The sequence below is a fragment of the Nilaparvata lugens genome, chromosome 4, assembly GCF_014356525.2.
Source record: "Nilaparvata lugens isolate BPH chromosome 4, ASM1435652v1, whole genome shotgun sequence".
Classification (NCBI taxonomy): domain Eukaryota; kingdom Metazoa; phylum Arthropoda; class Insecta; order Hemiptera; family Delphacidae; genus Nilaparvata; species Nilaparvata lugens.
This window is the reverse complement of record NC_052507.1, coordinates 1,766,643-1,792,459: the sequence shown is the minus strand read 5'-3', so window position 1 is coordinate 1,792,459 and position 25,817 is coordinate 1,766,643. Positions and strand designations below refer to the sequence as shown.

The window sequence follows — 25,817 nt, the reverse complement described above, 5'->3', positions numbered from 1 at the left end:
TTGACAGCTACCCTTGGCTTTACAAGTGATTTTCTGAGGCCACTGACGCCCACTAATTGATTTATTAATGTCTATCTTGACATTCAATTCACTGAGGCTACCGACGCCTACTTATTATTTAGTTAATGTCTATCTTGACATTCAATTCACTGAGGCCACCGACGCCTATTAATTTATTGGATTTGACAGCTACCCTTGGCTTTACAAGTGATTTTCTGAGGCCACTGACGCCTATATAATTGTATTCAATAGTAGCAACTATAATTTATTGGATTTGACAGCTACCCTTGGCTTTACAAGTGATTTTCTGAGGCCACTGACGCCTATAATATTGTATTCAATAGTAGCAACTATTAATTTATTGGATTTGACAGCTACCCTTGGCTTTACAAGTGATTTTCTGAGGCCACTGTCGCCTATTACTCGTTCTAATTGATGTCTGTCTTGACATTCAATTCATTGAAGGCCCATGTCGCCTATATTTACCTGGACAATCTTCATTATATTTATTAGCTACCCTTAGCTGTTAAGTGTTATTTTAAGGCCAGTGACGCCTATTAATTGTTTGGTCGAAGTCTATCTTGACATTCAAATCACTGAAGGCCTATGCCGCATATATTATTTATGTATGTTACTTGCTGAGCATTTTTTACAGCTTATTGTCATTGTTTAATCATCAATATTATATCTTACAGCAATAACCTTCATTATAGCACTCAATTTATATTCATTTCAGGTATCATTAATACTATCTTTTCAATTATTGTCAGACTTCAATGGTCATTAATGTCATTGACCTAATTTCATTTAAATTTTGTATTTCTCTACATTATTTCACATGTTGTAATTTTCCCAAGATATTTGACTCATTGTTTTTGTATGTGGCCATCTGCCTATTATTATCTTATTATTATTAAATCTTATCTTGTTGATTCATTTAGTCTTTTATTGGCGTACTTACCACACTTCAAGCTATCAGTATTTTTATGCACAGAATTCAAAGATTTATTTGTAGGTATTTATACCCAACTATCATCCACAGTCCACTGCCCTGCCCTTGGATTCTGTCAAGAATTAATGATTAATTAACAAAATTTTTCACCTTAATTATGGAAATTCATTAGGAAATTATTGAAAAATATAATTTCTTGCTTGATAAAATATAATAGATTATTTTAAACGAGAATGAACAGTTAATATTACACCATAAACCTGTATCATCTACCGTCTATAGAAGGCATTGACAAGACAGAGGAACGGCAACGTTTTTCTCATATCTTTCTCCACTGCCATTATAACGTGGACTCCACTATATCAATAATTGCATGAATATTGAATTGTTGATTTGTTGAAAAGACACCGATTTTTGATTGATGAGGGGTTCGGCAACGTTGTTCTCCTATCTTTCTCCACTGCCATTATAACGTGGACCTGACTATAGTAGTTGTTTTTGGTGAAGCTATATGTGACGCTGGTAGTCTCTCATACTGTGCCGCTCTTACACTCCCAACAAAACAGTAATAATAGACAGTAGTCGACAGTACAGTAATCGACTTGAAATTTGGAACATAAATGACCTATACCATGGGATATCTTATTATGCTATCCTCTCTCTATGGGCTAAGAACTATGCTCCGTTTTCATGATTTTGTCAATACATGTATTATATTGTAAACGACAATAAAAACATTTGATTTGACCTCTATGGCGGTAGAAGCTATAATATTTTTAATCATAAAAATCAGACTGCTATTGTCATAATTTAAGATTTGAGAAGTGAATTAGTTTTTGTTTCTCTTTTCCAGATCCCCATTTTCGATGTGAGAAGTGACGGAATAGACAACTTCTTGTCGGCCCTTATTTTGGCGGGGAAACTACATCATCCCAGAGGTGTCGGTGTATTTCAACTACAGACTGTACCGAGGTAACCGTACAGTCAAGGTCAGCTCAAATAGATTCGACGCCTTTGACTCGCCAAACTTCCCACCTCTTGCCACTGTTGGTCACAAAATTGAAGGTGAATTTCGAATTATTGTCGATTTATTTCTAAATTTAATTCATCTTCAAGGATACTCAACTATTGAAAGAATTCTCATGATATTATAAAATAAAAGGACCAAAGGATTTTTATAATAAACAAAAAAGGATCAAAGGATTCTAATGATGATGAATGATTTATTTATTGTCAGTCATACAAAATATACAATATTATAGATACACAAACACAGTAAATAATTGAAGATTGGACAGCTTCTAATTCATTGTGTCTCAATAAGGACAAAACTTTAGAATTTGGATTTAGATTTCAACCTGACAATGCAAAGTTTCTCGGTATTACAGTTCAAAGCAATTTAAAATGGGGCTTACACATCAAAATATTATGTGGCGAACTGCCGAAGGGAATTTTTATGTTAAATAGATTGAAGTTCATTGTTGATAAGAGTGATTTAATTTCAGTGTATTTTGCTTATCTTCATTCTCATTTTTATTATGGTGTTGTTGCCTAGGGTAATGATACGAATCTAAATAAACTATTTGTGTTACAGAAACGAGCAGTAAGGGTCATTGCTAATGTGAATAGTCGTTTTCACTGTGTAGATTTATTTTAAAAAATCAAGATTTTGACAGTACCGGCTATTTACATTCTTGAATGTCGTATGTATGTAAAAATTAATTTAGCAAGTATTTCTGTAAATAGCAACGTTCACAACCATTACACTAGAAATTCTGAATCGCTTAGAGTGAACCAGTGCAATTATGCAAATACATTGAACTGTTTTAAGGAGTTCGGTATAAGAGCTTATAATAAGCTTCCTGCACATTAATTTAAAAGAGCTAGAAGTGGGTAATTTTAAAAGAGCCATAAAAAAGATGTTAATAGAAATATGTCCATATAGAAAAGAGGAGTTTCTAATTTGAGGGTATTTTGTTTGATGTTTGTATGCTTGTGTTTTTAATATTATTTCTTTGAATGTAAATACTTTTATTTACCATGTTTAATCTATGACGATGCTATGCATTTGTATAAATGTTTTCTGCAATGAAGAAATCTTGAATATTGAATCTAGTAAATTCAGACTGAAGATAATATAATAACTGAAAATACAAAATACTAGTAGTTCTGTGAACAGTAGACCTCACGCAGTATTCTCATCCACAAGTACCTGATTGAAACTATAGACCTTATGGAAATACAGCAATAGACTGGCTTCTTCACAAATCTGTGTAATCACTTGTCAGCTGATTTACGATGAATAATTCACTTTTAAAAACGTTTCGTAGGTCCGATGAATTCAGATGAAAAGTTTAGACCGGGCGCGATATGCACACCCGACTATCCTCCATTGAAAGACAAGCAGCAAACTAAAGGCGCTAGCAACAAAAAGGGAAGGCGGAAATGTCAGCCACGTATGTGAAACGTCTACAAACGTTTGGTGAAAAAGTGGCAAATATCTAGAAAGTAAGATGCCTAAAGACAAGATTAAATTCCAAAAAATCGAATAGTACAAATATTAAAATTGCAACGGCAAATAATCCGACGAAAAATACAAATAATATAGGAAACCAACTTGACTAGAGCAGTGGCAAAGAACCGCGACTGTGACGTCACTGGTCAGCGCGGACGGACAAAATGACGACATGATGTCTACGTAGTAGCGGAACGAGTAACAAGTGGAACCGTTCCAATAAATGCTTTGTCAGATTTTACATAGCCAATGATAGCTCTACCAATTAAATTTCTGGGTGAGAACATGTCTGTAATTCCAGGCTTCTCTACAGTAAGAGGCTAGTTTCTTCCAATCTTTGCCGTTCATGTACATAGTAAACTCTTCCCTTGATTGTTCAACAACACCAAACCATTTCTTCCTCCATTCCTTCAAACAAGGGCATCGAACAATGAAATGGAATACATCCTCAGCCTCCTTCAGATTGCACATCGAGCAAATATAGTTCCCATTAGCTACCCAAGGTTTATAGTTCAAATGGATCAGCTCACCCCTTGCCTTGAAAATCCACCTCATAACCCACATTTGGGTGTCCTTTCCAATGTATTTCTTGTCACTCAGCTCAAAATCGAGAGTCCTGTACAACGCATGAAACCGTCCCGCTCGTGACCTCACGCAGTATTCTCATCCACAAGTACCTGATTGAAACTATAGACCTTATGGAAATACAGCAATAGACTGGCTTCTCCACACATCTGTGTAATCACTTGTCAGCTGATTTACGATGAATAATTCTATAGTCTGATTTTTACTCCAATATTGGCGTATGAAGGAGGCTCCTTTTTCCTTTTATATTATCCTTGAAATGCAAAATCTCTAAAAACCTTGTATGTACGCCGACGCGCAATTAAAAAAGGAACATACCTGTCAAATTTCATGAAAATCTATTAGCGCGTTTCACCGTAAATGCGCAACATATAAACATTAAGAGAAATGCCAAACCGTCGACTTGAATCTTAGACCTTACTTCGCTCGGTCAATAAATAACTCATGGATAAACAAACACAGTAAATTCAGACTGAAAATAATACATATATGCATAGCTCAAAGAGCTTGTCCGCATATGACAGAATCTCATCCTCTTGGGATGGGCCTATTCGAAAGTTATCCAATGTGCTAGACTATAGTAAGGTCTTTAATGGCAGTGGAGAAAGATAGGAAACAACGTTGCCGATCCTCAGTCTTGTCAATGCCTTCTATAGACGGTAGCTGGTACAGGTTTATTGATGTAATATTAAGAGATAGCGCTATTCGCTTTGTTGAATGATAGACAAGGATAGCGAAATCATTACCAATCAAACACTACCATTATAACGGGGATCTCACTATAGACTATTCATCTGTATGTAGTACAGAATAATCGTAAAAAGATCAAAGGGTGCTCGTCTCTAAAGATGGGCATACACAAAAGTTTTTCAATGTGACAGATTAGTAGGCCTATCCTTCTCATTTATTCAAGACACTACTTAAATTAGCCAAGGGTCTAATCAAAAACTTGAACTAGAAAAAACATTTGAAAAAATTAAAAACTTGTAACTACAGCTACTGAAATGTTGAAGAATTAGAAATAGGCCTTTATTCAAGACACTACTTTAATTAGACAAGGGTGTAATCAAAAACTTGAACTAGAAAAAACATTTAAAAAAATTAAAAACTTGTAACTAGAGCTACTGAAATGTTGAAGAATTAGAAATAGTCCTATAACCATCCTCGAAAAATTTTAAAATCTATAATGCGAAATTGCAAGTTAATCAGTCCAGTAGTTCAAACCTGGAACTCCTATCCCCTACGTCTATAAGCCGATTCTTCTTTATTATATTATAAATAAATAAATAAATAACCCGTTTATTGTTTTCTTAAACAATTACAAAAAAAAATCAAAATCAAAAGCTATATACAATTCAAAAGGCAATAATCAGCAGATGCTGGGGTATAATTATTCTTTTCCCATAGAAGGATAAAGTGTTGTACGAGTGCGTTTAGTAAAGATTTCTCTCATCTTCTTCATTTCAATCCTTGTTGAGCCAGACTTGTTTGAATACGTTTTTCATTCTCTCCCATTCCGTCCTTTCTCTTGCTACTCTCTGCCACGTCGCTCCGCCGCATACTCTCCTGAATTCTTCGTCCCATCTGTACGGAGGCCTTCCTCGGCTTCTGCTCAGCGTGCATGGGTGCCAGTCGAGTATTGTTTTGGTCCATCTTCCATCCGTTGTCCTTGCGATATGGCCTGCCCAATTCCATTTTCTCTCCATTATCATTCTACCTACATCTTCAATTCTTGTTTCATTTCTGATCCATATTTTGGTTTTCCTATCTATTCTTTTCACTCCTATCATTATTCTTTTCATCGATCTCACACTTGTTCTGAGTTTCTTGATTATTTTCTCATTGAGAGTGAGAGTCCACGTTTCGCAGCCGTATAGAATTACTGGTAGAATACATGTTTGAAGTAGGCGTCTCTTGCTTTCCATGGGAATATTAGATCTGAAGAGATAGCTGTATTTCTTGAACATTGACCAACCTATTGCCACTCTTCTAGTAATCTCTCCCCATTGCCCATCTCTCCCTATTCTCTGTCCTAAGTAGATGAAGTGTTCAACTGCTTCTATCCTTCCGTCTTCGGTCTCTAATACTCTCTCGTTACTTTCACTGTTATAAATCATTACTTTTGATTTATCAAAATTTACTTTCAATCCAACCTTTTTTGTTACTTCAATCATTTCCTTCATCATTCTACATACATCTTCGGTGCTATTTCCTATAATAACAATATCATCGGCGAATTTCAAAAACATTTTTAAAAAATTAAAAACTTGTAACTAGAGCTACTGAAATGTTGAAGAAGTTAATCAATCCAGTAGTTCAAACCTGAAACTCCTATCCCCTACGTGTATAAGCCGATTCTTCTTTATAATATTATAAATGAATAAATAAATCTTGACTTTTATATCTATAGTGGAGTCCACGTTATAAAGGCTGTGAAGAAAGATAGGAGAACAACGTTGCCGATCCTTAGTCTTGTCAATGCCTTCTATAGACGGTAGATATATATATATATATATATATATATATATATAATATATATATATATATATATATATATATTATATATATATATATAATATATATATATATATATATAGATTATTTTAAATGAGAATGAACAGTTAATATAGGTACATCAATAAACCTGTATCATCTACCGTCTATAGAAGGCATTGACATATAGAAGGCCAACTGAACATACCTACCAAATTTGAACGTTTTTGGTCCGGAAGATTTTTAGTTCTGCGAGTGAGTGAGTCAGTCAGTGAGTGAGTGCCATTTCGCTTTTATATATATATATATATATATATATATAGATGTACCTATATTAACTGTTCATTCTCATTTAAAATAATAATAATTATTATTATTAGATTATTTTAAATGAGAATGAACAGTTAATGGCACTCACTCACTGACTGACTCACTCACTCGCAGAACTAAAAATCTTCCGGACCAAAAACGTTCAAATTTGGTAGGTATGTTCAGTTGGCCCTTTAGAGGCGCACTAAGAAAGGATTTGGAAAAATTTTCAAAGATACGCCCAAAATCTGCATTTTTCAGCGATTTTTAGCACTTACTCAGCTTTATCGAGAACAAATGAACAGAAAATGTTCAAATTTAGTACAGAAGCTCAGCTAGGGGGTAATAATGATTTGCAATAACGTCAAAGATACGCCAAAAATTAGCGTTTTTTGCCTTTTCTCAGTTCTTTCATCAAGTAATAGACAGAAAATGTCCAAATTTTAGACAGATGTTTAGGTAGGGTCTGAAAATGTTGTGATGAGGTGACTTTAATATTTCATTAAAGATAGATACGCCCAAAATCAGCGTTTTTCTCAGCTTTTCTGCGTTTTCTCAGTACTTTGACTTTCTGATGGAATGAAGCATGCTCGAATGAAAAATGCAGGCGAGCGTAGCGAGCCCGATGATCTCATTTCTGGACGATCCAGTCGGGGGTCCAGGTGGCGGAGCCCCCTGGCTAGACGGATATGGCGAGCGAAGCGAGCCTGACGGCTAGTAAATTATAGCCTATTTTATTAAGCAATGAATTATATTTTTCGATAATTTCATAATTAAGATGAACATATTTTTATATTGTTATATTAATTATATAATTATATAGTTATATTAATTATATTGTTATATTATTATATTGTGATATTATATTTTTAAATTAATTATTAATCCTAAATTGTTAAAAGACGATCTGGTAACAGAGCAAATCAAGAAAGAGATTGCGCTATCCGCTTTGTTAAATGATAGACAAGGATAGCAATACTATTGCTAATTGAACACAGTCATTAAAACGTGGACCTCACTGTCAGTAGTAGGCCTACGCTTGTAATTAATTATTTCTTCAAGGCACAACTACAAAAAAATCTATGCCTCCACAAAAAATATAGGGTTCTATAGTTCCCAGAGAGAATTATTATGAGCTGATTAAATTTATATCAATCAATTCTATAGCTTTCTAGAATTTATTATTATGCTATTGAATATATTTTGGATTTTCCCATATTTATATGTATATATTTTCATTGAATTAATGTTGTACTAATGCCTTGATTTCTTTTCAGTTGATTACAGAGAAATCTACAGGCCTTGTACTATAGAAAAATTCAGAGTACAATCTAATCTGAACAGCCATGTTGGTCTTCTCAGGATATTTCCAAGTATTCCTACACAAACTGTGAGTTCATAGTATATAATATGAATATAATAAATAAATTGATAAACATACACTTACATAATACAGGATAAACAGCTAGAAGGAAATTTGATGAGAAATACCATCCAAAAATAATTTGCCATCCCGGGAATCGAACCCGGTACCTCCCAATTGCTAGTTAGGTGTATCCAAGTTTCCAATAATCATTTTTTAGTAGCAGGTGGCCCATGCTTCGCAAGTGTCCAATTCGAAACTTGACAATCTCAAAACTTCCTTTATCAAAGACTAGCAGGTAACCCGTGCTCCGCAAGGTCTGATTAATTACTTGAAAAACTGTAAACTCAACCTACTGAAATCTTGAAGAATTTAAAATAGGCCTACAACCACCCTCGGTATATTAAGAATCTACAAGGTGCGCCTGAGAAACTTACTTATTTGAAAGGTCATTAAAAACAGAAGTACTTCAGATATTGTTTCAATTTTTTTTATATGAGAATACAATATTTCATTTTTCTTCCAGGCAGCCTTGAAAATGAAATCAGATCAATGGCGACCTCCATTGCGCATACACTGATGTAGTCAATTTTTGAAATTTCGTTGCAGTATATCAATAGGTATGTTGGCAATGGTGTCGCGAATGTTGTTCTTGAGGTGTGCTATGGACCGTGGTCGATCGACATAAACCAGAGATTTCAAAAAAACCCTTGAAAAATTGCATATGCCAATGATCCTTGTCACTAAAAAATGACCGAGTCTTCAGGCAGGTTGTCAATCAGCATATCACATGCATTTTGACGGGCAACAAAATCGCGTTTAGTCAATTCTTTAACAACAGCCAATTTATAGGGATGAAGTTGAAGGTCTTCATGGAAAATTCGTCGAACAGTGGAGTCAGAAATTGCCATAGCAGCTGCGTGTTTGCGAACTGAACGCCTGGGAGAACGCACAACTGACTGCCTCACTCTTTCGATATTTTCTGGAGTTCTGATGGTTCGTTGAAGTCAATTTCTGGGTTTAGCGACACTTCCACACTCTTGAAATGAGTTAACCCACGAGAGAATCGAATTATGACCAGGAACGAGTATGTGGGGAGGAATTTCAAATCGAGCGTGGAAGGTGATCGACCATTAGAAAAGACTCTCTCAACTGCGAAGGCCCGCTGCTCTCTAGACCAGAGCATGATGGCTAATTTACTTGAGGGAGGATAAACTTGAGAACTAACCCCCCTACAGATGCGCCCCCTCCTCTACACGACTAATTTACGGGATTTTTTTCAAATAAGTAAGGTTCTCTGGCACACTTTGTATATGCACAATTTCAGTTTATCAGTCCAAATTCAAATTCAATTTTATTAAGCAAAAAAAAAAAACACTTCACAACTGGCCATGTCAACAGGTATTGAAAAATAGATTAAATAAATAAATACAATAACAGAAGCTTACAAAAATATTGCACGTCACATAAATATTATAACATTCTTCTACACTTTACATACAACAAATAACTGTAATTCTACTGTTGAACAAATTATAACACCCTATCATTTAAAAACTCTTCAATACTATAATATGCCTCGTCAACCAGAAATGCATACAAATCTCTCTTAAAACTAGTAGTTCTGTGAACAGTAGACCTCACGCAGTATTCTCATCCACAAGTACCTGATTGAAACTAAAGACCTTATGGAAATACAGCAATAGACTGGCTTCTCCATACATCTGTGTAATCACTTGTCAGCTGATTTATGATGAATAATTTCATAGTCTGATTTTACTCTAATATTGGCGTATGAAGGAGGCTCCTTTTTCCTTTCATATTATCCTTGAAATGCAAAATTTCCAAAAACCTTGTATATACGTCGACGCGCAATTAAAAAAGGAACATACCTGTCAAATTTCATGAAAATCTATTACCGCGTTTCACCGTAAATGCGCAACATATAAACATTTAAACATTCAAACATTTAAACATTAAGAGAAATGCCAAACCGTCGACTTGAATCTTAGACCTCACTTCGCTCGGTCAATTAGGTCTACTTGACTTTGACAAATTTTTAGGCAGCTTGCTGAAAAGTTGCAAGCCATAAACAATCGGACTCTTATCTGAAAATTTTAACCTATGATATCCAGTAGTTCAGACGTGATGATGAGTCATTCGTGAATTTCCTATCCCGTACATGTACAAGACAATTCTTCCTTAATTATATTATAGATCTATTTGTTAATTTTCTCGAATTTTTTAGGTGAAATCGTTCCTTCAACCGCCGTTAGAGGGAGCAGTGTTGCAAACATACAATACCTAGACAGGCAGACAGACATTAAAGAAAGCGAGTTGGTGTAAGTTTCGTATATTAATCAGCTGAATTCAGCGGAGTTATCAGTTACTATGGCATACTAGTGTATTTATCGTTATAGGAATACTAGTTACAGTGTTTTTGATGGCAAAACTACGAATTATAGAGTTATCGAGAAGTTTCAGTGTACTCACTAATCTTGACAATTGAACTATTAAGTGAAGTTATTTTTGTTTTGTGTCAAGAAATTTACTAATAATTATATTATTCAAGCTCCAAATAAATGCAGAAAAGAGAGACAACTGCACAAAATAGGAATGATATATAACGAATTATCCAGTTACAAGATAAGTCATCGCCTGATATTACTACGAAGAGGGATAGAAAAGAGTGATAGGTTTCAGAAATGAATTGTCAATGGTCTTGTTAAGAATAGCCTACATGTGGGGATCCATCAGAACAATAACCATTGTTTGAAAACCTAGACAGCTCTGCGTAGTACAGTCCGTCCAAGAAGTATACATTTTGGAAGTGTCAGAGATTCGATGTGTCTGACTTTGTCGTGTCTGTACGAATGTAAAAGTGTCCGGTTTTGGCGCCTAACGCACACGCCAATTCGAGACTCTTTCAAAACAGTCTTTCCCTGTCGCTGGCGTACGGTGTCGATGGATGAGATAGTCGCTGTCCACTCCTGTCAGGTTCTGGGTGTGTCGGAGGACTGAGGTGGCGCGTTCCCTAACCATCCTCGGCAGATTAAGAATCTACAAGGTGCGCCTGAGAAACTTACTTATTTGAAAGGTCATTAAAAACAGAAGTACTTCAGATATAAAAAGTGGTTGACTATTTCAAAATTTTTGTTTTCACTTCAGATATTTTTTAAATTTTTTATATGAGAATACAATATTTCATTTTTTTCCAGGCAGTCTTGAAAATGAAATCAGACTGTGGCGACCCCCATTGCGCATTCACTGATGAAGTCGATTTTTATCAATCGGTATGTTGGCAATGGTGTCGTGAATGTTGTTCTTGAGGTGTGCTATGGTCCGTGGTCGATCGACATAAACCAGTGATTTAAAAAAAACCTTAATAAATCGCATATGGCAATGATCCTTGTCAGTAAAAAAATGACCGCTTCTTCAGGCAGGTTGTCAATCAGCATATCACATGAATTTTGACGGGCAACAAAATCGCGTTTAGCCAATTCTTGAGCAACAGCCAATTTATAGGGATGAAGTTGAAGGTCTTCATTCGTCGAACAGTGAAGTCAGAAATTGCCATAGCAGTTGCGTGTTTGCGAACCGAACGCCTGGGAGTACGCACAACTGACTGCCTCACTCTTTTGATATTTTCTGGAGTTCTGATGGTTTGTTGAAGTCCATTTCTGGGTTTAGCGACACTTCCACACTCTTGAAATGAGTTAACCCACGAGAGAATAGAATTATGACCAGGAACGAGTCTGTGGGGAGGAATTTCAAATCGAGCGTGGAAGGTGATCGACCATTAGAAAAGACTCTCTCAACTGCGAAGGCCCGCTGCTCTCTAGACCAGAGCATGATGGCTAATTTACTTGAGGGAAAATAAACTTGAGAACTAACCCCCCTACAGATGCGCCCCCTCCTCTACACGACTAATTCAACTTACGGGATTTTTTTTCAAATAAGTAAGGTTCTCTGGCACACTTTGTATATGCACAATTTCAAGTTTATCAGTCCAAATTCAATTTTATTGAGCCAAACCACTTTACAACTGGCCATGTCAACAGGTATTGAAAAATATATTAAATAAATAAATAGAATAACAGAAGCTTACAAAAATATAGCACGTCACATAAATTATAAAATTCTTCTACACTTTACATACAACAAATAACTGTAATTTTACAGTTGAACAAATTATAACACCCTATCATTTAGAAACTCTTCAATACTATAATATGCCTTGTCAACCAGAAATGTATACAAATCTCTCTTAAAACTAGTAGTTCTGTGAACAGTAGACCTCACGCAGTATTCTCATCCCCAAGTACCTGATTGAAACTAAAGACCTTACGGAAATACAGCAATAGACTGGCTTCTCCATACATCTGTGTAATCACTTGTCAGCTGATTTTTTATGAATAATTCTATAGTCTGATTTTACTCTAATATTGGCGTATGAAGGAGGCTCCTTTTTCATTTTATATTATCCTTGAGATGCAAAATTTCCAAAAACCCTGTATATACGTCGACGCGCAATTTAAAAAGGAACATACCTGTCAAATTTCATGGAAATCTATTACCGCGTTTCACCGCAAATGCGCAACATATAAACATTTAAACATTAAGAGAAATGCCAAACCGTCGACTTGAATCTTAGACCTCACTTCGCTCGGTCAATTAGGCCTACTCGACTTTGACAAATTTTTAGTCAGCTTGCTGAAAAGTTGCAAGCCATAAACAATCGGACTCTTATCTGAAAATTTTAACCTATGATATCCAGTAGTTCAGACATGATGATGCGTCCGTCATTCGTGAATTTCCTATCCCGTACATGTACAAGCCAATTCTTCCTTTATTATATTGGAGATCTATTTGTTAATTTTCTCGAATTTTTTAGGTGAAATCGTTCCTTCAACCGCCGTTAGAGGGAGCAGTGTTGCAAACGTATGGTGCGGGTAACGTCCCCAGCAACCGGTCGGATCTGATTGAAGTATTCCGAGAAGCCACCGACAGAGGAGTCATCATTATCAACTGTACCCAGTGCTCCAAGGGGGCCGTGTCTGACATCTATGAAACCGGAAAAGTAAGTTCGGAACCCACATAAAAGTATCCGGCGTCTCTCATAATCATCAGTTCCAGTTAGACATCAATGTCTGATATCTATGAAACTGGAAAAGTGAGTTCGGAACCCATTTAAAACTGTCCACTAATCTCTCATAAAGGAGAACTTTATGTTTTGGTTTTTACTTATTGATATTATTTCAGTCTTAATTTTTTTTTCGCTTAGACATAATATTTCGTTTGAATTTTTAATTTTATTTTTTTACGGTTAAGTGCTGAAGGGGAGGGTATCCTTGATACCCTCTCTGAGAATGGACTTCTTAAGGTCCAAACTTCACCGTTTCATGTGAAAACATTACAGTAGTACCTTAACTTTTGCATTTTTCATCATTTTTTCTGCTCAATATTATTGTAGAACTCATTAGTTTAATATGATTCACCATGTCATTTTACCGCTACTGGTATTTTATTTTTAACGCTAGAATGTAAGTTGAATTATGTTTTGTTAAACACATGAATAAAGGAATCTGAATCTGAATCTGAATCATTATCATCAGGTTCATTACCCACGCACAAGCCTGGAGCTCGTTTGGGAATTAGCCTCAGTGAAGAAAGAAAGAAGAGAGTCTCGTCACTCATGCACAAGCCTGGAGCACATGTGGGCTTCATCATCCACTGGGAAAAAGCTTATAATTATTCAATCATGATTAGTATTGATGGAATTTCTGCAAATGACAAAATTTCATTTATTCAGAATTCAGCTCCCATCTCTTTAAATCAATATATATTTCAATTATTAAGTTTAATGAAATATTGTGGGGTCCACGTTATAATGACGGTGGAGAAAGATAGGAGAACAGTGTTGCCGATTCTTTACCTTCTATAGATTCTAGCTGATACCGGTATATCTGATGTAATATTAATTGTTCATTATTGATTAAATAATAAATAACTGTATTGTGTTGGCTACCGTACCCTAAGAGTGAACTGTGACCTTCCACTTTTTCCTATCTTTCTAGTACCTATCTAGTGTTGCATGTAAGATCTGTCATAGTATTCATCAATTTATCACTGTAATTTTTGAAGAAAAATATTTTTCAATGATAAAATAATAATCCCTCCTATACTCTACCCACAGACCCGTAGTCTTGTATAGGGGGTTTCCTTTATATCTTATTGTATTGTAAATCTCATTTTTGTATTGTCACCTTGTGTCACCTGGTCATATGGGACATATATATGAATCATATAATCTCATATTGATCAGGATTTTAGAGTTTTAATTTGGAAAAGTTTAATGAACAGTTGTTTTTGTCTTTGAACAATTTTTGTCATCGACAGAAAGATTGTTTATTTCATTTGTTGTCAAAACTAATGTAGCTTCTCTTCTGTTTTTAATAACAAACGTGCCGCTTGTGCGACAGATAAAAATATGTACTGAAATGGCTTTCATGTTTGGCATTGACTGAGTTATATTTAATACCCAAAATTTTTCTTCTCGTGTGTGTGAGCTCGTTCGTTAGGACTGTGAGTAAGTCCGGCTGTTCTGGTGAAGGGGATAGATTTTGCTCTTGTTTTATAATACAGTTTTCCTGTCGCAGTTAGGGCAGTTTAAAGAGAATTGTAGGCTATTATTGAATAGGACGGGATCTGAACCCATTTCATTGGATCAGTTATTTTGATTTTTTTTAATTAATAATTAACGCCGCGAAATACCAGTGGATGCCAAAGTGGGAAGCCATTTTCATAAAGGTAGGTGACTACTGAGTCATTGTTCTTAAATTTTTCATAGCCACAACAATTGAATCCTCACTAGCAACAAAACGAGTAGCCCCTGAAATATTCATCTGATTATTATTATTTCGTAATTTCTAATTATAATTCTAATTTTTGTAATAAATAATTTATTGTTTTGTTTTAAATATCAAATACCTACGATCTTTTCTTGTGTTTTTTTTTCATTTACCCACCCTTACATATTTGGTGAAGGCATATCTTGCTTACATAATTTGGTGGAGGCTTCTCCCGCCGTCCATATATTGCTTACAGTATGTAACATTATGGGAAATAAATTTATTTCATAATCTACTTACTTACTCCGTGGTGCTACAGCCCGTTTAGGGCCTTGACCTCCTCTATGATGCCTCTCCATTCCTCTCTGTCGCCAGTTCTTCTTCTCCAACCTCGGACACCCAGCCTCCTCAAATCTTGTTCCACATCTTCTAGCCAGCGTTTTCGTGGGCGTCCTTGTAGTCTCCTTCCTCCTGGATTTCCTCTGAAGACCTTCTTTACTGCTCTTGAGTCACTCATACTTTCTACGTATTTCATAATCAATTTCCATAATTGAGATTTCATCTGAATATTCATTATTAGGTAAAAACTTTTCAGTCTCCCTTTTTTCTCTCCATAATGTTTTTCCATCCATATATCTCCCCATGAAATCAAGTGTTGTATTTTTTATTGTTATTTTTCCTTCAAGAAAAGACATTTTTCATGTAAGAGATGGAGAGAGGTATTTTTCAAGTATTAAAGTGTAAATTTAATCTGTTACTTCTGATTTTCAGACTCTCTACGACGCAAATGTGACACCCGGCTGTGATATGACTCCTGAAGCAGCCCTAACGAAGCTCGCCTATGTTCTATCCAAAACTGAATGGGATGTAGAAACAAAGCGTGTTGTAAGTTGATTATTCAATCATTTTCTTCAGAACATGTATTGTTTGTAGATTTATTCTACATACTAACTTTCTAAATCTAACTTTGTGGATTTATTTTACTCAATATTCTTCAAAGAACTAGTATGATCAGCGCTACAAACTCTAGCCTGTCAGCACTGCCTGTATAGTGAGGTCCACGTTGTAATGGCAGTGGAAAAAGATAGGAGAACAGCGTTGTCGATTCTTTATCTTGCCACTGCCTTCTATAGAGGATAGCTGATACCAATACATGATAGCTGATACTGAAGTAATATTAACTGTTGTTATTAGTCAAATGTTTCATCGTTTTAATAAGACATTTTCATGATCAAGTTCAAATATTTATTGTACTCAATTATATTTCCACATTGTTAAAAAACTAGCTCGATTATAACATTTTATTTGAAAAAAATCAATTAGAACGTGGGTCTCAATATATAATTTCACAAATATCTTCTTATAAATAAGTAGTAGCTATGACAATTTCAACCAGTTTTATTAAATTTATTGTGATCAGTCAAGACATTCAAGCCAATATAGATAAGAAATTTGTTAAAATAAGTATCTACAGCAATTTCAATACTCGTTCTCTTCGATTTATTGTAATCAGTTAGATTTTCAAGCCAATATGAACTGGAAATTTTATAGAAATTGGCAATTTACAGAAGATGAAAAGCAACATTAGAGGAGTGTTGACAGGCATAGAACCGTCTGAACTCCAGAAATTTTAATTTCCAAAAATACATAGAAATTGACAATAATTTTCAGATGATGAAAAGCAACATCAGAGGAGAACTGACAGGTGAGAAGCCACCTCAACTCCAGGAGTGGGATCTGATAGACTCGGTGGCTCGGTCGCTGCATCTTTCATCACATGATGTCGAGCAGCTGGACTCCATTTTGTTTCCAGCCATGTTGTGTTCTGCCGTCCAGAATTCAGACATCACCAAGTTGACTGAACTCAAAGGATATGTGAGTGTGTCAAAAACTATTAATAATAGTCCTATAAGACTGATTTTTATAATTTGACATCTATTTATTTTTTTATTTATTCACAAAAGGTAACTTTCTAGGAGTATATTAAGCCTACAGTAAGGTCCACGTTATAATGGGAGTGTTTAATTAGCAATGGTATTGCTATCCTTTGTCTATCATCCAACAAAGCAGATATCGCTATCTCTTTCTCGCTTTGCTCTGTTGCCAGATCGTCTTCTAACGATGTAGAATTAATCCATCTTAGTTATGAAATGATTGAAAATTATAATTTCTTGCTTAATAAAATATAATTGATTATTTTAATCGATAATAAACCGTTAATATTACATCAATCAACCTCTATCAGCTACCGTCTATAGAAGGCATTGTCAAGACAAAGGATCGGCAACATTGATCTCCTATCTTTCTCCACTGCCATTATAACGTGGACCTCACTATTATAGGTCATAGGTATAGGTCGTTTACTGAAGTGAAAGGATATGTGAGTGTGACAAAAACTATTAATAATAGTCCTATAAGAATAATTTGATAATTATTTTGAAAATAATAATAGATTTGATTCCTTTTGGTTTACAACATAATATAATACAATGGAACATCTACATAAATATAATGGTCAATAAAATAAATTCCTTCAATTCAACTTGTCATTACCTGGCAACTGTTGATCCTATTAAATCATTCACTATGAAGAGATAGCAGACCTCATGTGTCTCCAGCGTTATTATCCTGTCATCAGCTGGCTCAGATCTTTGAATAGTAGACTTGAGATGCGCGTGAACACTAGCGTCAGGTGATCAATTTTCATAACGGCAAGGAAAGTTGTGTGAGTGCGCCACACCAGATTTTTAACATAAGTGAAAATATAATCAGAAGTAACTGCATATCGTTTCTGTACTTATATTGAAAAATTCAGAGATTCAAATTCAATTCAGAGATTGAAAAAATTCAAACATTGAGTTTAGAGGATGCTCTGTCAATAGATTTATAATTCAATATCTATTTATTTCTATATTCATTTACAAAGGGAACTTCCTATAGTGAGGTCCACGTTATAATGACAGTATTTGATCAACTTTGGTTTTGCTATCCTTGTCTATCATTCGACAAAGCCGGTGGTACTATCCTTTTCTAGGTCCACAACGATGCCAATTATGTTTTTGACAGTGTAGAAATATAATTAATTAATTCAGAGAATTGGCATCGCTATTCTTCTCACTATAGAAGTATTTCAATTCTAGTTGATTATGATGATGATGATGATGATGATGATGATGATGATGATGATGATGATTATGGGATTGGGGATGAATAATAATACAAAAATGTTTTCATTTATGATACTTTAATGAATGGAGAGAAGAGTTGAAGGTTATGTACTATGGCCCGGTTGCAAAAGGTCGGTTAAATTTTAATCGTTATTAATTCCACGAGAACCAATCAGTGAAGCCTTTTCTTGAAAAAGCCTTCTCTGATACCATCTCGTAAAATTAATCATAATTTACTATTAACCGGCCTTTGTGCAACCAGCACTATGCGTCACATTTTCAAAGATTTACAGTCAAAGGAAACAAATTTTCAATTTTAGAAAATAGGAAATCATTCTGACTATCCAAAATTGATATTGATATATTATAGTTCTCATTCATCCACTTTTCTCAATTTCTATTGTCATTACTTATTGTAATTCCACCTTTTTATTTTATTAATGAATTTAATATATTTTTTTATTCAATTATTTTTAGGGTGCTAACATGTCTTCAACAAATTCCGACCTTAGAACTCCGCTACATATAGCAAGCGCCATGGGCAATCTAGAGATCGTCAGATATTTACTAGTGAATGGAGCGAGTATACACATGCGTGATAGGTTTGTATGTTTTTACTTTCCTTGCCCTATTACCATAGGTAGCCTAAGGAAAGTATTGCTTTCCAAAAAAAATTAAGGTACCCCAATTTGTAAATTTTTTTACGTTTCGAGGTCCCCTGAGTCCAAAAAAGTGGTTTTTGGGTATTGGTCTGTATGTGTGTCTGTGTACAAGATATCTCATCTCCCAATTAACGGAATGACAATATAAGGATCGGACACAAACAATTTCGATCAAATGCAATTCAAGATGGCGCCTAAAATGGCGTCAAAACAGGGTTTTTAGCGATTTTCTCGAAAACGGCTCCAACGATTTTGATCAAATTTATACCTAGAATAGTCATTGATAAGCTCTATCAACTGCCACAAGTCTCATATCTGTAAAAATTTCAGGAGCTCCGCCCCATCTATACAAAGTTTGATTTTAGATTCCCAATTATCAGGCTTCAGATTAAATTTGAACAAAAAATTTTAAGTGGAAAAGATTGAGCATGAAAATCTCTACAATTAATGTTCAGTGACATTTTCACCTAGAATTTAAAATAAGCTCGAAATTCGAAAAAACGTGGTTATTCAATTGCAAACTGTTGGCAACTGTTGATTCTATTAAATCATTCACAATGAAGAGATAGCAGAACTCGTATGTCTCCAGCGTTATTGTTCTGTCACCAGCTGGCTCAGATCTTTGAATAGTAGACTTGAGATGCGCGTGAACTCTAGCGTCAGGTGATCAATTTTCATAACTTCAAGGAAAGTTGTGTGAGTGCGCCACACCAGACTTTTAAGTTTTTTTTTCAATAGGTACAGTACTACAGAAATTTAAGGTCAATAGAATTGAATACTCTTCGTATCCCTTAAAGACGCTTTTCTATTTTATTTACTCTACCTTATACTTCTTCTATTATTATTTTATTATTTATTGTGAAAATATTCAAAATATTTACCCCAATATTCAATATTTATTGCTGCTATAATGCTGTTCCAAGTACTCATTCCCCACACCCAGACATGTTGTCTTTGTGGGAAATATTCACAATGTATATTTTGTCTCTGCTGTATCAAATCAAATCAAAATTTTTTATTCACAATACAAACAGTTGAGGGTCCTACCAAACCCAAAGGTTTTTCGGTGGGTGCCCAGTTACAGGAAAAAATGAGTTACAAAAGATAAATAAACTTAGACAAAATAAATATTACACTTCAAAGATTTTAAGTAAAAAATGAAATCTGTTGTTGGTTATCCATCTTGTTTCCACTATTATTATTACTATTAAATTTTGTAAAACTTTGAAGTGGAAAAACACTCACATTCTTTGATGTGGCAAAAAAGAATGGCATCAAAGAGTTACAAAAGATAAATAAACTTAGACAAAATAAATATTACACTTCAAAGATTTTAAGTAAAAAATGATGTGGCAAAAACGAATGGCATCAAAGAGTGGCATCAAAGAATGTGAGTGTTTTTTCACTTTAAAGTTTTCCAAATTTAATAGTAATAAAAAATGAAAGAAAACTAATACAAAATGCGAAAATAAAATGAGAAATATACATCAGATTTTGATACCGAATAAATAAAAAAAGGGAAAAATGAAAATTTATTAGAAAGGAATGAAATAATAATGAAAAGGGAAAAATTGTTTACACAAGTTTTTATCGTTGAGGCAGGCGGCAGTGACAATAAAAGTATTTACTTATTTTGTAAATAAAGATTATTTTATTTGATTCTTGCAGAAATGAGATAACTCCTCTGTTAGATGCCATTAACGGTGAACATGAAGAGGTGATAAAGGTACTGAAGCAGTGTGGAGCCCATCTCACTCTCAGTCCAAAAGAGATAGGAGAAAAACTATGCAGGTAATTATTTTCTTGAAAAATATCTTTCATAGTATCTTCAATACTTTCCTTGTTATTGTACTCCAATGATCATAGATTTCAGTTCAAGGATAAGGATATCCATTTATCTATATATCTATTTAGATAATATCTAAGGATACTATTTTCAGAATAAGGATATTTTCAAAAAAATATTCTGTAAACATTCGGTATATATGTTATTAAAAATTCCTGTTAAAATGAAATATTGTGAATGAAATTTGAATAATTATTATTTGCTGATAATGTATTTCAATAGGTCTACTTTAATGTTCTATTGTAGAAAATTACTATACGGTAGTGAAGTCCACGTTATAATGGCAGTGTTTGATTAGCAATGGTATTGCTATCCTTGTCTATCATTCACCAAAGCGGAGAGCGCTATCTCTTTCTCGCTTTGCTCTGTTGTCAGATCGTCTTTTAACAATGAATTAATAAAGAATTAATAATTAACAAAATATTTCATCTTAATTAAGAAAATTCGTAATGAAATTATTGCAAATATAATTTCTTGCTTAATACAATGAAATTGATTACTTTAAACGAGAATGAACAGTTTATATTACATTAATAAACCTGTATTAGCTTTCGTCTATGAAAGGCATTGACAAGACAGAGGATCGGGAACGTTGTCCTCCTATCTTTCTCCACTGCCATAATAACGTGGACCTCACTATAGTGCATATTTGTTTTTTTTTTAATTGAATACATTATTTGATTGGTAGTTATTATCATTAATAATAATAATAATTTCTCTGGATGTTGGACGACACATCCAGAGGAGTTTATTCATAAATTCATACATTACATATTTTTTTCATATATTTTCAATAATATAACAATATTCAGTGTTTACAAAAATGATACCTCACTATATAATATATGTGTCGAGGTTATCATCAAATTAATACTAATTTATGCTACAACAGATAATACAAAAATTCCAAAAATCTAAAACTATATCTATTACCCTAAGCATCACCTAGTACAAAGATACTAAACGAGGTACTATTTTCTACATATAAATTACCTTATTTAAAAAGAATACTGCTTAAATCTAAATCCTACTTACTATTAGTTCCTCACTACTTTGTATCCCAATACTGAATACCAATGTCTAATTTTTCTTTTGAACCTGTTGAAATTTTCCTCTCCTTTGATTTCTAATGGTATTCTATTAGATATTGTAGGCCCTAAATATCCTAGTGATCTTTGCCCAAACGCTGTATTCATTCTTGGTACTTCTTGATTGTAACGTTCTCTTATTCTAGTATTATGGCTATGATTTATGATATGGTTCCTATTTTGATGTTTTTTCATATACCCTAATAACAACAATATATACAATTGCCTAACGCTGAGTACTCTATTTTCTATAAATAATTCTACAGTTGAAATAATTCTATAAATAATTCTACAGTTGACACACCATTGTGTTATTCATAAAAGTATGAAATACTTTTTAGTACAAATATTGTCTTTGTTGAAATTCTTTGAAAGACACCAGAAAATAGCCACCAATGATTATCTAGGTACTCAAAAATAAAACACCAATTAAATTATTATAATATTTCTACTGATAATAATTATAGGGTGAATTAAAACTATTACACTAATGAATATTACTTTTTGCTATTAAAAAGAACGACTAGTCAGATTTTTTCCAATATAATGAATTAATCACTCTCTGTGACAACGAGATCTTTCGGCAGGTCCGCCATCTTCCTGGTTGTCACAGTGAATGATTAAATTCATTATATTGGAAAAAATCTGACTGCTAATCGTTCTTTTTGATAGCAAAAATTGATTTAATAATAAGCAGTTCGGGATGGAAAACAACTTTGAAGAACTAATAAATTATTGAAAATTTTACATTTTCAGTGCTGCAATGTATGGACAAGTGAAAAGGCTGAAATCGTACAAACTAGCTGGTGCAAACCTATCACAAGTCGATGTTTTGGGAAGAACTGCTTTACACATGGTAATAAATTACTTTCCTTGCCCTATTACCATAGGTAAGGAAAGTATTGATTTCCGAAAAAAATTAAGGTACCCCAATTTCTAAATTTCTATACGTTTATAGGTCCCCTGAGTCCGAAAAAGTGGTTTTTGGGTATTGGTCTGTATGTGTGTGTGTGTGTGTGTGTGTGTGTGTGTGTGTGTGTGTGTGTGTGTGTGTGTGTGTGTGTGTGTGTGTGTGTGTGTGTGTATGAGTGTATGTGCGTCTGTGTACACGATATCTCATCTCCCAATTATCGGAATGACTTGAAATTTGGAACTTAGGGTCCTTACGATATAAGTATCCGACACGAACAATTTCGATCTGATGCAATTAAAATGACGGCTAAAATGGCGAAAATGTTGTCAAAAACAGGGTTTTTTGCAATTTTCTCGAAAACGGCTCCAACGATTTTGATCAAATTTATACTTAAAAAAGTCATTGATAAGCTCTATCAACTGCCACAAGTCCCATATCTGTAAAAATTTCAGGAGCTTCGCCCCATCAATGCAGATAGATTCCCAATTATCAGGCTTCAGATACAATTGAAACGAAAAAAATTCAAGTGGAGTAGATTGAGCATGAAAATCTCTACAATTAATGTTCAGTAACATTTTCACCTAAAATTGAAAATAGGCTTTAAATTCGAGAAAATGTGATTATTCAATTGCAAATTATTGTTGATTCTATTAAATCATCCACTATGAAGAGATAGCAGACCTCATGTGTGTCTCCAGCGTTATTGCCCTGTCACCAGCTGGCTCAAATCTTTGAATAGTAGAATTGAGATGCGCGGGAACACTAGCGTCAGGTGATCAATTTTCATAACGGCAAGGAAAGTTGTGTGAGTGCGCCACACCAGATTTTTAAGATTCTTTTTGGCTGAGTTCTTTTATTTCTACTGTTCATGAAATGATTTTACTCTTGATGGGTTTTGTCTAATCTACACTTACACTACAAATAGCATATCAAACACTGAAAATGAATCAATGAATAATAAATGAATAAATAGATTTTATTGTCATAGACCAAACACTGAAAATGAATCAATGAATAATAAATGAATAAATAGATTTTATTGTCATAGACCAATATAGGTAATTGACAAAGACATAGTAATACAATTACAAGTCAAAGTAAAAGTTTAAAGTCACAAATTAAAAATATCCTTCAACAGGCGAACTTGGGACTAAGTGTCCTCTCTCTACCACTCAACCTTAAATTGAATGATGTTGTATTGTAATGTATTGAGAGATTGAAATGCAAATTGAAATTGAAGTCTGGATTGAAATGATGAGGATACATTCTACTCTAGATCGATGAATATTCTTGACGAATGAAATATTGATGATTAATTCAAACAAAAATGAACAGTCTATAGTACATCAGATTTATTGGTATCAGATATCCTCTATAGAGGGCAGTGGCAAGGCAGAATCGACAACGCCATTCCCCTATCTTTCTCCACTATCATTATAACATGGACCTCGCTATAACCCTTAACAAGAAAGTAAACATTATAATGTATAATTAAAATAAATCAATGTTATAACTTTATAAATGCTATAACCCTAAACAAGAAAGTAAACATTATAATGTATAATTAAAATAAATCAATGTTATAACTTTATAAATTTATAATTTACTAGCAGTTAACCTGTGCTCCGCAAGGGTCTATTTTAAAACTTGAGAGACTGAAAACTTGAAGAATTGATAATAGGCCTATAACCATCCCGGGTTAATTAAGAATCTATATGCAAAATTTCAAGTTAATCAGTTAAGTAGTTCAGACGTGATGATGCGTCAAACATAATTCCTCTATCCCGTACGTGTATAAGTCAGTCCTTTCCTTTATTATAGTATAGATTATAATTTATCTTTTCCAGGCGATAATGTGTAATCAGACAGAGGCTGTGAATTACCTTATTCTGTCCGGCGTGGATACTACAGTTAAAGACAAACTAGGATTCTCTGCAATAGACTTAGCCAAGCACATGCAGCTCTCGCCAATTGTGGAACTGCTATCCTCCAACAAAGATGGAAAACCAGAGCTTCTCCGTTCAGGGTCAAGAGTTAGTAACGGTACAAATGGACATTCTTAGGAATGAAAACTTTCAGTACAAATTTCTACAGAATTTCCCATTAAGAAGTTTGAGATAAAGTGGGAACTATATTCGAAAGAGGCAGCCTAAAATTCATAAATTGTGGAGCCTGAATTAAGTTTAGGAATAGACCGTTTTAGGCATGCAATTCAGTGCGATTTTACGTGTAATTGTAGGAAAAATAATTATTGTAAATCAATATTTGTTGTCATATGAGTTATTGTATAAACATGTAAGTTTGAAAAGTGTCTTAAAAGCAGTTAATGTCTTATTTCTAGAAGAATGAATTTAACCTATTTCGGACTATGTGTAACCTTATCTAAATTTGGGAGAGGAATAGAACAAGGTTACCTTATTTTTTCTCTCCCTATCATTTGATGATGTACTTATTGTATCAATCAATATTAATCAATAAAGATATACGGTATATAAACTTGAGGTTGTTTGCACAGTCAAAGCTTGAACCAAGGTACCTAGAATACAATGTATTCAGTTGGCTTGAACTGAATTTAATCTGCTTGAGCCTTACACTAAAAATTAACCACTTTAAACGATTGATACTTGAATTTAATTCAGTTTAAAATTTAATTAAATTTGAATTGTCAGTGTGCTAACGGCACTTGATGTGTGTCTTTTTAACTATAATACTATAGTTACTTTCAATCATTTTTAAATTGTTTTAATAAAATTAGTTAACAGATCTTAAATTCGTATAACATATTTATGCTACCTGAACCTTTTTTTAATGAAAATATGCTTTATACTGATATGCATTTAATAAGTTTCTATGTTCATAACCAAGCCATGTACTGTAATAATGATATTGAAAATATTACAACTGTCAAATAAAACTTACATAACCTCTGGTACTCAAGAATGGGAGTACATTCATTTATTATAAAACTAGCCGTCAGGCTCGCTTCGCTCGCCATATCCGTCTAGCCCCCCGACTGGATCGTCCAAGAATGAGATCAGCAGGCTCGCTTCGCTCGCTTTCATTTTTCATTTGA

The 25,817-nt window shown here is 34.0% G+C and overlaps 1 protein-coding gene across 1 annotated transcript in view; it reads left to right on the top strand.

Annotated features, from left to right (window-relative positions):
* The window catches only part of LOC111051752 (L-asparaginase), a 47,290-nt gene extending 21,777 nt beyond the window's left edge, over window positions 1–25,513 (top strand). The window contains 10 exon segments of the mRNA XM_039425509.1: window positions 1,806–1,868; window positions 1,870–2,017; window positions 8,132–8,244; window positions 13,112–13,297; window positions 15,840–15,953; window positions 16,740–16,943; window positions 18,713–18,837; window positions 20,566–20,688; window positions 22,588–22,687; window positions 24,592–25,513. Of these exon segments, the coding sequence (XP_039281443.1) occupies window positions 1,806–1,868; window positions 1,870–2,017; window positions 8,132–8,244; window positions 13,112–13,297; window positions 15,840–15,953; window positions 16,740–16,943; window positions 18,713–18,837; window positions 20,566–20,688; window positions 22,588–22,687; window positions 24,592–24,807 (1,392 nt within the window). The 3' untranslated portion in view covers window positions 24,808–25,513.
* The last annotated feature ends 304 nt before the right edge of the window (window positions 25,514–25,817 follow it).